Genomic DNA, 14,872 nt, shown 5'->3' on the forward strand with positions numbered 1-14,872 from the left:
GTTATGTGTGATAAGTGGTATCTGCCATCTTAATTTCTGTGTTTTCCATCACTAATTTGAACCAGATTTATGCCCTCTGTTATTTCCTTATCAAATTTTAGAAGTTTTAAAAATTTGATTTAAGGTTAGCTGCATTGTTCTGACACACAGAATCTGAATTGCTGCAGGTCTGGGGGCAGTTGCACCATTCAGTGACAATCTCAAACTTGGCACTAATGAGTTTTTATTTCAGTCTGTTCACAAATAATTTTATGCATGAACAACTGTGTGGCATATTTAATGTGTATTCCTGTCCACCTTATTTGCCTCCTACATTGAAGGAAGAATATTTATTGCAGGTGGGCTTGACTTTCTAGCTGATTTGTACCGTTGCCCCCCCCATATAAATGACATCCTATCTTGCAGAATTATGTCATTAAAATGTTGGCTTTGAAGCCTTGCAAAAAAACTTACAAAAATCATATTTAAATAGAAAACAAACTTGGTTTAAGTACTTAAATATATTCTACTAATGAATTCTGAATTGTTTGAAAGAGTGAAAATTGGGAACTGTGGAGGTCACACTGCAGCAACAGCTTTGCTCGGCAAGAGCGACATACTTTGTGTATTGTAAGGAGGAACTTAACACAAAAAGCAAGGAAGCAATAATCAGTGTTGGAAATTCATAAAAGTGACGTGTTTGGTGAATGCTAACAAATGTTACAAATTCATTATATAAAACAGAAGGATTTTCATTTAATTCTTTTTTTAAAAAAATGCTTGTGTGTGCAACTTTGCCCCTGCAGTCTCTATCACAGAATCGTTACGGTGCAGAAGTAGGCCATTCAACCCATGTGTCTGCACCAGCTCGCCAAATGAGCATTATAACTTAATGCATTTCTCCTGCCTTTTCCCCATAACCCTGTACATTGTGTCTATTCAAATAATCATCTAATGCCTTCTTGAATATGGATTGAACCTGCCTCCACCACACTTCTAGGCAGTGCATTCCAGACCCAAACCACTCGCTGCGTGAAAAACATTTTTCTCACATCACATTTACTACTTTTGCAAATCATTTTGAATCTATGTCCTCTCGTTCTTGATCTTTTTCCGAGCAGGAGCCGTTTCTCCCTATCTTCTCTGTCCAACCTCTTCATAATTTTGAACATCTCTATCAAATCTCCTCTTAGCCTTCTCCTATCTATGGAGAACAGTCACAACTTCTCCATTTATCTTCATGAAGTTTCTTATCCTGGAACTATTTTGTAAACCTCTTCTGCACTCTCTCCAATGCATCCGCATCCTTCCTAAAGTATAGCATGCAGAACTGTACACAATACTCAGCTGAGATTGAACTAGTGTTTTATACAAGTTCAGCATAACATCCTTGCTCTTAAATTCTATGCCACTATTAATAAAGCCTAGGATACTGTATGCTTTAATTACTCTCATCCTGCCATCTTCAATGACTTATGCACATATGCACCCAGATCCTTTCGCTCCTGCACCCCCTTTAGAGTTGTACACCTTAATTTATATGTCTCTCCATGCTCTTTCTACCAAAATGAATCAATCAGCTCACACTTCTCCAAGTTGAACTTCATCTGCCACCTATCTGTCCACTCCACCAACTTCTCTGTATCCTTTTGAAGTTCTACACTGTCCTCCTCAACGTTTACAATGTTTCCAAGTTTTGGATCATTGAAATTGTCGCCTGCACACCAAATCTAGATCATTAATAGATATAAGGAAAAGGAAGGGTCCCAATACCAACCCCTGGGGAACTCCACTACAAACCTTCCTCCAGCCCATAACATTCTATTACTCAGCCAATTTTATATCCATGTTGCTACTGTCCCTTTTATTCAATTAACTATAACTTTGCTCACAAGTCTGTTGTGAGGCATTGTATCAAATGTTTTTTGGAAGTTCATGTACACCTTGACAACAGCATCACCCTCATCAATTATCTCTTTCACCTCTTCAGAAAACTCCCAACGAGTTAGTTAAACACCCTTTTCCCTTAAGAAATCCATGCTACTATTATTTCTATCCTGAACAATTATTTCAAGAAGATCCCCACCAGAGTTAAAATGACTGCTCTGTAATTATTGGGCTTATCCTTCCAACCTTTTTAGAACAAGGACATAAGGTTTGCAATTCTCAGTGGTCACCCTGAGTGCCCCTACAATTTTCACATTCGCTTCTTTCAATAGCCTTAGAAGCATCTCATTCAGTCCCAGTGCCTTGTCAACTTCAAGTACCAACAGTTTATTCAATACCTCCACCTTATCAATTCTGATCCCTTCTAGTGTCATTCTCCTCCTCTGTCAGCATGTCCTGGGTAACATCTACTTCCTTGATAAAGACAGATGCAAAATATTCAATTAACACCTCAGCCATACCCCCTGCCATTGCATGTAAATCCCATTTTTGGTTTCCAATCAGCCGTACTGCTTTTTCCATCGTTTTACTATTTAGGTGCCTATAGAAGACTTTGAAAGGATTCCCCTTTATGTTGGCTGCCAGCTTCTTCTTACAATCCCTCTTCACTTACTTGCTCTTTCACCACGTATTTAAAACTTCTGTATTGAGCCTGGTTCTCAGTTATATTTTCTCCCTGTCATAAGCACACTTTTTCTTCTTTATCTAAATTTCTACTTCCTTTTTCATCCCGGGAGCTCTGGATTTATTTGCTCTACCTTTCAATCCGACGGGAATATACCTTGACTTAGCCCAAACAATTTATTTTTTGGAAGTAGCCCATTGTTCAGCTACAGTTTTTCCTGCCAACTTTTGCTTCCAGTCTAACTGTCTCAGCTCTATTCTTGCTCCATTGAAGTCCATTCTCTCCCAGTTGGTTATTCTAACTCTGAATTGCCCATCGTCCTTTTCTACAGCCATCCTAAACATTATGATACAATGATCACTGTCTCCTAAATGTTCCCCCACTGACTCTTGATCTCTCTGACCCACTTCATTTCCAAAAACCATGTCTAGCAATGCCTCCTTTTTGTTGGACTGGACAAATACTGCTGTAGAAAATTCTCCAGAACACAATCTAGAAACGTTTGCCCCTCTCTGTTCTTTACCTGAATATAGACTGGGATAGTGGTAATGATATAGAAATAACTCAAAGTGCATATTGGACATTGCTTTGTGTTTATGAACAAAATGTTCTTAATTTCTAATACGATGTCCTTGCAAAGTCAAACATCATGCAAAAGTCCAATTCTGATTCAGCTACTACAAACGGCATCACAGCACTTAAAATAAACCCACTGGTTTTTGTACCAAGACTATGTCAGATTTTTCAAATATGATCAACGTACATCACAATTTCCATCACTGATATAATGGCCTCCATGACAGTTAAAAATTTTAAAACAGGGAAAACATCCCCAGACTGCTGAATAGACACTTGTTACTTGACAGGTTTTGTGTCAGGCAAGTGTCGCTCCCTCAAATAAGCGCATTATCTCCATTAAAATATATTTTAAAAAGAGAGAGAAGAGTGACTGGGATGTATAGATGAATGTAAGAAATTGTTTGTCTTAAATCTCAAACATACATTTGTTGTAATGAGAAAGAAGGATGTATACCTTAACTAGAATCATGATTTTTCTCTCAGATTCAGTGAGGAGGGAATGGAAGTCATGGAACGACTAATCTACCTCTTTAGAAAGTTTCAACAGCTGAAGGTCAGCAATGAGGAGTATGTGTGTATGAAAGCCATCAACTTTCTTAATCAAGGTATAATGAGTTTCATATACTATTTTTGGTCACCATTCTTTCTATTTCTTTCTAATTCTCTTAATCTTTTAATCTTTCTTAAGCCCTAAATACAGTGTAACCAATTTTAACTGTTCCTACCAGTTCAGTGGGAACAAAAATCAAATAGGTTTTGAAACTGGCTGCTTTCTATTTCTCAGTCAGCAGGAACCATTAAAGTCAACCCCAGCAGTTCGATTTTAAGAAACTATGATTGGTTGTCCAATCAAACATTCTTGGTGAGGCACATTTTGGTCACAAAATCAAGGACAGCAAGCTTGCAATTTCCCAATCAGGACCCCATTCAAAAAGCTTTGGAACACATGTAAATAAGAGGTAAATTTTCTAGTCCCACTTGTGGCGGTAATCATAGTGGGCAGGACAGAAAATTTGGCAGACCATTTAAAGGTCCTTGGATCTCTGGCAGAATTTTCTGGTCTTGGGGCATGCGGGGCAAAGCAGAATTGGAACTCTGTAAATTTTCAACTATCAGTTAGTAGACATCCCAGCAAAATTTTTGATGGTACTTAGAGAAAGCCCAGTTCTGTTTCAATCCCCATTATCTGAGAATTTCTGTTATTCGGGTTTTGGACATGACTCAGAAGAAAATGAATTTGCCTGTAATTTGGTTAAGTAGCAAAACACTCTTCCTGATTTGATTCATGGGTCTTCGCTTGATGCTGCACATTTATCATGCACCTAGTTGACCACAAGAAAAAGACTTGTAGCCATCTTAGATTCCGACAACTCATCAGCAAGAGATAAATACCTTAATTGTCTCCAATGCTTAATAGACTTTCACAAATGCATTTTATACTCCTGTTTTAAAAACCTTATCACCAATATCTGTATCCAAATTCCATACTAAAATAAAGCAGAAAAGGCTAGAAATACTCAACAGGTCTGTGGAGAGAGAAATAGTGTTAACGTTTCAGGCTGTGACTTCTCATCAGATTTATTTCCGAGTTCTGGCATCCCAGTACTTTGCTTTTCCCTAAGATGCTTGGTCATTGCAATATTCTTGGAGTCCATCTAGTTCTCTTTTCTCAGACAGTAACTGCAATTACTCTTTCTTTACACAAACGCTGGAAAATCTCATCAAATCTGACAGCATTTGTGGAGAGAGAACAGTGCTAATCTTAGCACTGTTCTCTCTCCACAGATTCTGTCAGACCTGCTGAGATTTTCCAGCATTTTGGTTTTATTTCAGATTCCAGCATCCACAGTAATTTGCTTTTAAAATACTTGTTTGGTGCTCATGCACGGGAGATCTAATTTGTGAAGAAGGTACAATTATAGTTGTACTATTGGGAGTTTATATTGGAGTAGATGATGCAGGTTTTTGATTCATGTATTCAGGTATATCTGAAGTTGTAATTAAGTTAAAACATATTGTTCAGAATGTTCATGTCCTTACAGATCAACATAATTACATTGCAAATAGAAAGAAATATGTTAAACCTGCCAAATTTGTGGAGATAATTCATCTTAATGCGCCAAGATCTAGAAGAGTTAAGGGAGTTTAAGGTTGGAGATTTTCTCCTTAAGGGAATGCTCCATTGTTCATTACTAATACTTGTTGAATCTACTTTTCCTTTGCAATCTCTCAATATATTTAAAACATTTGTTTACTATGCAAAGTTTTTTCAATGTTGAATCTGGTTTTTAAATAACTAATAATTTATTTGCTTACTTGTCATCAGGGAATTGTTCTATGACTTCAAAGTTGACAAACATTCTAACCATTACATGTTCTAACAAAACATTTAATTCCCTCTCCATAAACTCAATTTTTGTTTTAATTTATTACATTTTCCTGCTTAAGTTGCAAGTGCTCTCTAAAAGTATGTTGTTCATTCCTGATGTTGAGCAGTTATTATTCATTGGATCATAAACTCAATTCTACTAGGAGAATATAATGTATGTTGTAAGCAGTTAATGTTGCAAAATAAAATGTAGGATCATTTTATTTTTGCCATCTGTTAATGTCTTAATGTACATCCAAATTGATTCTGTCTACCCTTGCATTATGAATTGACATTTGTAAGAAATTCATAGTGTAATGTATCTCTACTAATAGAGTAACTGATGGTAAACAGTGAGATACATTAATATAATTTGAGTTGGTTACTTGCGTCCTTCTTGCAAGTCAGTTATAATTGCACTGGCATGGAAGTGAAAATTACTTCTAAATTACTGGTGATGATCATGACCCTTGTGAACCGAAGTCCCTATGATAATCAGCACAATCAAAGCCCAAATCTTAATAGACCACACATGAGTTATAATCTGGATAAAAGGTCATGGTTGTGACATTCCAGTCTTCAAAACAGGTGGTTTATGCACAACTTATGGCATTAGTATTACAAAGTTGAGCAATAACAGGAGCAGCTTTTGTCTTCTTGCACATGATTTTAATTCAGACTTAATTTACTTTATAGGTCATATGTAATATTTTATGGCATGTTTTACATCAGCTTGTGGTAAAAGTATATGGTACTTTTTATTTAAAAAAGTATTCAACATTATATGTTTATGCCAAAATCAGCATTTCATCCCTATCACAAGGCATTTGAAAAGGATGCCAGTAAGTTTTGTTACATGGACAGGCATTCACCAGCTGACTTCAAAAATAATTATAATTGACTTGGTAACTATTGGCACTGTTTGTGATACTGAGCAATATATAGAAGAAAAGTCCAAGACTTGATTATCTGGTCTGTGCTCAGAAACTAATATTACTTGGCATAGTGGTGGGGACATTAACCTTGACTTCAGAATCTCAAAACTACAGAGAAAAATCTGCCAGGTTCCTGCTTTTGGTTTGTGTCCAGTGAGTATAAAACGTGTGTCAGTTGAGCAAACTTTTAACAGTGTGTTGTCTGAGTTTATTCTTACCATTAGAAAACAATATGATTTTTAATTTGAGGCAAGAGTTCAGCATAGTGGGGAGTGAGACTGGAAACAAGTTGACACTGCTGCACCAGTGAGGGGCCTGGGTGATTGTGACTGATGTGCCTCATTTCATTTTTCAATGAAATAAGGGAGGTGGTGGTGTGTGATGTTATCACTGAACTAGTAATATTTTGGTGATCCAGGTTCGAATACCACAATGGCAGATGGCAGAATTCGAATTAAATTAATAAAAATGCAGAATTAAAAGTCTAATACTGACCATGAAACCATTGTGGACTGTGGTAAAAACACAGCTGGTTCAATTTAGGGAAGGAAATCTGCTGTCCTTACCTCTGTTTGGCTTAGATGTGATTCCAGATCCATAGCAATATGGCTAACTCGGAAATGGCCCAGTAAGCAACTCAGTTGTATCAAAACTGCTAGAAAATAAATAAGAAATTAAACCTGATGGACCACCTGGCACTGACTCTCCATCAGAGCATCCTACCCAGGCCCATCTCCATCTGGAAATACTCAACAATCCAAGCAGTGTCTATAGCGTGAAACAAAATCGATGATCTTTCATCAAAACTGAATGAAGATAGAAATGTAAGAGGTTTTAGGCCAGTAGAATGGGGGAGAGGTAGGAAGAACAAAAGAGAAAGTTTGTAATAGGGTGGAGAGCAGGAGCAATTAACAAAAAAAAATTTAATGATGCAAAAGAGTGGTAATGGATATAGTAAATTCCAATTCTCTTCCCACACCAATGGTGCAATAAAGTAGACTTTTGTCTGTTTCTATAGCTAGTAATTCCTGGAACAGGTCGCTAGTCTGTTATCTGGGACTTTTGGTTTGAGGGACACCACTCCACATCAAACATGGCTGACCAAGAGTCCATCACACTCTTACCGCCAGCCATTGGCGTTTTTGGAAGAATTTGCAGGTTGACATACTCAACCTGTTAGACCATGTTATGAATACACCTTCCTTGGTCATCAAGTACTGGAATGGGACTCAAAGCCCAGAGCTTCTGGCCAAGAGGCAGGGACACTATCCACTGTGCCACAAGACCTATGGATATATTAACGGTTGTGTCCGATTGAGGTGTGGATGGCTACATTGCAGCCATCTGGATACAACATGAAGGGATGAAGTAAAAAACAGGCCAGCAATACAAACACACAGAACATTATGGAGGCAAAGATTATGATCTAAAATTGTTGATCTCAATATCAAGTCCCGATGGCTGTAGAGTGCTGGGACATAAGATGAGAAAATTTATTGTTTTTGTATTGTGTGATGGGAATCACGCTCTATGAATTGCACCTCTCTGCTGATTGCCTTTCTCTCCAATGGAGTTGTTGATCTATTAGCAGCTGGTTGTTGATGCTCCTGCTATTGCTCATCTCTTGGTCCTTGGCTGAGGTCCAAAGTAACAGCATAAATGAGACTCGTGCTGATCTGACAGATTAGAACTACACAAAGTGCAAATTGGAGATGCACATCTCCAGAGTGGTAAAAGTAACCTCTCAGTGCAAATTCTGTAAACAAGATCTTTCATGTAAGCAGGCAAGAAAGCAGCTGTGAGGTCTCAGTACTTAGAACCATAGAAAATTACAGTTCAGAAACAGGCCTTTTGGCCCTTCTTGTCTGTGCCGAACCATTTTATGCCTAGTCCCACTGACCTGCACTTGGACCATATCCCTCCACACCCCTCTCATCCATGAACCCGTCCAAGTTTTTCTTAAATGTTAAAAGTGACCCCGCATTTACCACTTTATCCGGCAGCTCATTCCACACTCCCACCACTCTCTGCGTGAAGAAGCCCCCCCTAATATTCCCTTTAAACTTTTCTCCTTTCACCCTTAACCCATGCCCTCTGGTTTTTTACTCCCCTAGCCTCAGCGGAAAAAGCCTGCTTGCATTCACTCTATCTATACCCATCAAAATCTTATACACCTCTACCAAATCTCCCCTCAATCTTCTACGCTCCAGGGAATAAAGTCCCAACCTATTCAATCTCTCTCTGTAACTCAGCTTCTCAAGTCCCGGCAACATCCTTGTGAACCTTCTCTGCACTCTTTCAATCTTATTTACATCCTTCCTGTAACTAGGTGACCAAAACTGTACACAATACTCCAAATTCGGCCTCACCAATGCCTTATATAACCTACTTATTGGCATATTTCCCTGTCTGCCCCCAAAAGTGCCAGTGTGTTCTCACTTTGCTTTCACTAGTGAGTTCTGGGAAGTTGTGAAAACCTATAGACACATAGGGCCCGATTTTACCAAAACTTCGTGCCCGTTTTCGGGCGTGAAATCGCGGTAAAGTTGGGCATCGGGCCTATACCGCGATCTGCACCCGATTCCGAGCAGATTGCGGCTTTACCGACACCCGATTCAGGCGCGGGTCCAGCCCGTGCCCGAATCGGGCGGCCCGACGATTTAAATGCATTAGCATGCATTTAAATCGACTTAATGAACCGCACGCCCAACCCTACTGCCAAATCCCACTTTACCATCTTCTGGCCCGATCCGAATCCACGCTTTTAGCGACCTGCAGAATAAAAGTCCGAAGCGGATTTCTATTCTGCAGGGGAACCTCCGAAGCCCTCTCTGCCCTTGTGAAGTCACCATCCTTCACCATCCCCCCAGATTGGACCCCCCTGGGAGGCAGGCCCCCCTCAGCAGAGCACACCCCCAACCTACCTCGATCGCTGGTCTCCCTCCACCATCCTTCTGTTAGCAAGATAAGCTGTATGTTCCTCGGCTAGATCCACTTTGGTCAACACAAAGATGGTCCTTCTACCTTGTGGGTCCATCTGGCTCACCAAGTCAATTACAATACTGCATTCAGCATCTACTGAATCATCTTGGATACAACTGATAATGAATGGTACTGGTCGATCTTCCTGGTGTTATCAGCACTGTAACACCAGGAATGGCTGCCGACACCAAGGATATAATTTTTAGCATAAGCAAGGCTTACATGCAGAACCCTAATGCCATTATCCTTTGTATCCAAGATGGTTCAGTAGATGCTGAATGCAGTATTGTAACTGACTTGGTGAGCCAGATGGACCCGTCACACCCCCTGTCCTCCTTCCCCCTCCCCCCAGAGGGTGATCTGGGTCCTGCCCCCTCCTCCCCCAAGATGATCTGGGTCAGAGAGCCGCTCTCTGCTTTTTTCTCCCCGCCCAGGCGCGCTGCTTCGGATTTTTTTTCGAATTGCGCATGCGCAGTTCAGAGCTCCGATCGGTCCAGCAGCGCTAAGCCCCGCCCACAGCACGAATCGGACTGGAGCCGGCAAAAAGTGTATGGGCGTGCTGGCAAGAGGATTCCAGGCTCGGATCTATTTGACGCCCAGATTCGGCACTTAGACTCAAAATGGTAAAATCAGGCCCACAGTTGAATTGTAAAAGCCAACTTATTGAGCAATTAACATACTGAAGGTCGCAATTAGCCTCTCCTGAGGGGCCACGCACAGCCTAATCCACTAAAGTTAAATAAGGCAGTTGATGGGTTACAGTTTGCATTGTCTAGGACTTAATTTCTCACCAGCAACTAAACTCATATGCTCACCCTCAGTAATATCATTTTGTAGATATATGCAAATATATTCAAGAAATGGAATGAGACAAAATAATAATATAGTAATTGCAGTTAAAGTTCCAGTTTTGGTGTTGTATCATTTTACTTTGAAAGGAATAGTTTTCAGTAACACACTTTCTTTAGTTAATGCATTAAAGTTCAACCTGCATGCTAAAACCATACCAATTAGAGATAGACATTTGGTTATGTAGGTCGCAATTCTCCCATCGCGACCCGCAACTTTTCTGGCAGGTCGCAGTGGGAGATGCGCGTCACTGGCCTTGTACCGGGATTTGCGCATGCGCCAGGAACGCATGCGCATCTCCCAGAGCAAGCGAACAGTCGCCAGTAAGACCACGCTGGAAACCGGTGGGAAGACAGAACATAGAACATAGAAAAACTACAGCACAAACAGGCCCTTCGGCCCACAAGTTGTGCCGAACACATCCCTACCTTCTAAACCTACCTATAACCCTCCATCCTATTACGCTCCATGTACTCATCCAGGAGTCTCTTAAAAGACCCTATTGAGTTCGCCTCCACCACCACTGACGGCAGCCGATTCCACTCGCCCACGACCCTCTGTGTGAAAAACGTACCCCTAACATCTCCCCTGTACCTACCCCCCAGCACCTTAAACCTGTGTCCTCTCGTAGCAGACATTTCCACCCTGGGAAAAAGCCTCTGAGAGTCCACCCGATCTATGCCTCTCAACATCTTATACACCTCTATTAGGTCTCCTCTCATCCTTCGTCTCTCCAAGGAGAAAAGACCAAGCTCCCTCAGCCTATCCTCATAAGGCATGCCGCTCAATCCAGGCAACATCCTTGTAAATCTCCTCTGCACCCTTTCAATCTTTTCCACATCCTTCCCATAGTGAGGCGACCAGAACTGAGCACAGTACTCCAAGTGGGGTCTGACGAGGGTCTTATATAGCTGCATCATTAACCCCGGACTCCTAAACTCAATCCCTCGATTGATAAAGGCCAGCACACCATACGCCTTCTTAACCACCTCCTCCACCTGCGGGGCCGATTTCAGAGTCCTATGGACCCGGACCCCAAGGTCCTTCTGATCCTCGACAGTACTAAGAGTCTTTCCCTTTATATTGTACTCCTTCATCCCATTTGACCTACCAAAATGGACTACGACGCATTTATCTGGGTTGAAGTCCATCTGCCACTTGTCCGCCCAGTCTTGCATCCTATCTATGTCCCTCTGTAACTTCTGACATCCCTCCAGACTATCCACAACCCCACCAACCTTGGTGTCGTCGGCAAACTTACCAACCCATCCCTCCGCTTCCTCATCCAGGTCATTTATGAAAATGACAAACAGCAAGGGTCCCAGAACAGATCCCTGGGGCACACCACTGGTGACCGACCTCCATTTAGAAAAAGACCCATCTATACCCACTCTCTGCCTCCTTTGGGCAAGCCAGTTCTGGATCCACCGGGCAGCAGCCCCTTAGATCGCATGCCCTCTCACTTTTTCTAGAAGCCTTGCATGGGGGACCTTATCGAACGCCTTGCTAAAATCCATATAAACCACATCTACCGCCTTCCCTTCGTCAATGTGTTTAGTCACATTTTCGAAGAACTCCACCAGGCTCGTAAGGCACGATCTGCCCTTGACAAAGCCATGCTGCGTATTCTTGAGCATACTAAACCTCTCTAAATGCTCATATATCCTGTCCCTCAGGATCTTCTCCATCAGTTTACCAACCACTGAGGTTAGACTCACCGGTCGGTAATTACCTGGGCTATCCCTATTCCCCTTCTTGAAAATAGGAACCACATCCGCAATCCTCCGGCACCTCTCCCGTCTCCATCGACGATGCAAAGATCATTGCCAGAGGCTCTGCAATCTCTTCCCTCGCCTCCCACAGTAACCTGGGGTACATCCCATCCGGACCCGGCGACTTAGCTATCTTGATGCCATTCAAAGATTCCAGCACAACCTCTTTCTTAAAGTCCACATACTCAATCCTTTCAGTCCACCGCACGCCCGCAGTACATCCACCCAGGTCCTTCTCCTCTGTGAAAACCGAGGCAAAATACTCATTGAGCACCTCTGCCATTTCTACTGGTTCTGTACAGACTTTCCCGCCTTCATCTTTTATAGGCCCTATTCCATCACGTCTCATCCTTTTACTCTTCACGTATTTATAGAATGCCTTAGGGTTCTCCTTAATCCTACCTGCCAGGGCCTTCTCGTGACCCCTTCTGGCTCTCCTAATTTCCTTCTTTAGTCCCTTCCTACATGCCGTATACTCTTCTAAATCCCTATCTCTCTGAGCCTTTTGTACGCTTTCCTTTTCTTCTCGACTAGGTCCCGCACAGCTTTCGTGCACCACGGTTCCTTTAACCGACCAACACCTCCCTGTCTGCTCGGAACGTTGTCCTGTAGAACTCTAGACAGACATTCCTTGAAAAACTGCCACCTTTCTTCAGTACACTTCCCCGAGAATACCTCCTTCCAATTTACTCCTCTAATTTGCTGTCTAATGTCTTCATATTTCCCCTTACTCCATATAAACACTTTCCTAGCTTGCCTGATCCTCTCTTTTTCCAATGCAAGCCTAAAGGAGATTGAGTTATGATCGCTATCCCCAAGATACTCTCCCACTGAGAGATCTGACACCTGTCCAGGTTCATTGGTCAGTATCAGATCAAGTACAGCCTCTCCTCTTGTAGGCTTGTCCACATGCTGTGTCAGGAAACCCTCCTGAACACACCTAACGAACTCTTCCCCATCCAATCCCCTTACCCTAGGGATATTCCAATCTATGTTTGGGAAATTAAAGTCTCCCATCACAACAACTCTGCTATTACTGCATCTCTCCAGGATCTGTTTCCTTATCTGCTCCTCCACCTCCCTGTTACTATTGGGCGGCCTATAGAAAACTCCCAGCAAAGTGACCGGCCCCTTCCCACTCTGAACTTCCACCCACAGAGACTCGGTGGACAATCCCTCCACAGCATACACCTTCTCTACAGCTGTGACACTATCCCTGATCAGCAGTGCCACTCCACCCCCTCTCTTGCCTCCCTCCCTGTCCTTGCTGAAACATCTGAATCCCGGCACCTGGAGTATCCAGTCCCTGAGACATCCAAGTCTCCGTAATGGCCACCACATCACACTTCCAGGCATCGATCCACGCTCTGAGCTCATCCCCTTTATTCACTATACTCCTGGCATTAAAATAGACACATCTCAATCCTTTGGTCTGACCTCTCCCCTTCTCTATTCCCTGTCCATCTGCCCTCTTGCACTGCCTATAACCCTTCTCTGTTTGCGAGCTACCTTCCTCACTCTCAGTCACCTCATTTTGATCCCCTCCCCCCAACCTACCTAGTTTAAACTCTCCCCAGTAGCCTTAGCCAATCTTCCTGCCAGGATATTGGTCCCCCTGGGATTCAAGTGCCACCCGTTTTTTGTGTACAGGTCACACCTGCCCCTAAAGAGGTCCCAATGGTCCAGGAACCTGAATCCCTGTCCCCTACCGGTCCCTCAGCCACACATTCATCCTCCACCTCACTCCATTCCTGTCCTCACCTTCCCGTGGCACAGGCAGCAATCCTGAGATTACTACCTTTGCTTTCCTCCTTCTCAGCTGTCTCCCTAATTCCCTATACTCTCTTTTCATGACCCCTTCCCCCTTCCTACCCAAATCAGCGGTACCAATATGTACCGCTACCTCCGGCTCCTCTCCCTCCCACCTCAGGATTTCTGGGACTCGCCCAGCGACATCCTGGATCCCAGCCCCAGGGAGGCAGACCACCATGCGAGACTCCCGCCTGCCTCCGCAAAATCGCCTGTCCGTCCCTCTGACTGTCGAGTCCCCGATTAATACTGCCTTCCTCCTCTTTTCCTTAGCCCTCTGAGTTACAGGGCTGGATTCCACCCCGGAGACACGGCCACTGCTGCTTCCCCCAGATGGGCTGTCCCCCCCAACGGTACTCAGGCAGGAGTACTTGTTGTGTAGGGGCACACCCACCGGGGTGCTCTCAATTACCCGAGCTTTACCCTTCCTGGCTGTCACCCACTTGGCCTCCTCCCGTGGCCCTGATGTGACCACCTGATGATAGCTCTTGTCTATCACCTCCTCATTCTCCCTTAACAGCCTAAGATCCTCGAGCTGCTGTTCCAGCTCCCTAACACGGGCCCTCAGGAACCGCAACTCGACACACCTCTCACAGATGTGGATGTCCGGGAGGCCAGGTGCCTCCAGGACCTCCCACATACTGCACTGCGAACAACACACTGGCTTAACACTCATATTTCACCCTTTCTATCAAGGTAAGTAATTTGATTCTTTTTTAAATGTATTTTAAATATGTTTTAAACATGATTATTGGGAACCTTCGGGTCCTGATTGAATCTCCCGCCCCGCCAGAAGTACTCCATTCCGGTGGGGTTTAGACTAGCTCCCCATGTTCGGGGGACTAGCAGGAGACCCCGCTGGAATGAAGGGGGGGCAATCAGGGCCCCCAGGGCGGCGGGGGGGGGTGGTGCCCTCCCCTGCATTGAGCACTGCCCAAGGGGCAAAGTGCCCATGCCCAGAGGCATCTTGACACTGCCCATCGGGCATCAGGCAGTGCCAAGAAGGTGGGGCCTATTGTGGGCAGGG

General features: G+C 43.2%; 1 protein-coding gene across 1 annotated transcript in view; it reads left to right on the forward strand.

Moving 5' to 3' along the window:
• Positions 1-14,872, forward strand: part of LOC144503088 (nuclear receptor subfamily 6 group A member 1) — a 387,078-nt gene that overhangs the window by 362,765 nt on the left and 9,441 nt on the right. The window contains exon 9 of the mRNA XM_078227588.1: positions 3,614-3,735. Within this exon, the coding sequence (XP_078083714.1) occupies positions 3,614-3,735 (122 nt within the window). The remainder of the gene's footprint in view (positions 1-3,613; positions 3,736-14,872) is intronic.

This window comes from Mustelus asterias, chromosome 13, assembly GCF_964213995.1.
Source record: "Mustelus asterias chromosome 13, sMusAst1.hap1.1, whole genome shotgun sequence".
Classification (NCBI taxonomy): domain Eukaryota; kingdom Metazoa; phylum Chordata; class Chondrichthyes; order Carcharhiniformes; family Triakidae; genus Mustelus; species Mustelus asterias.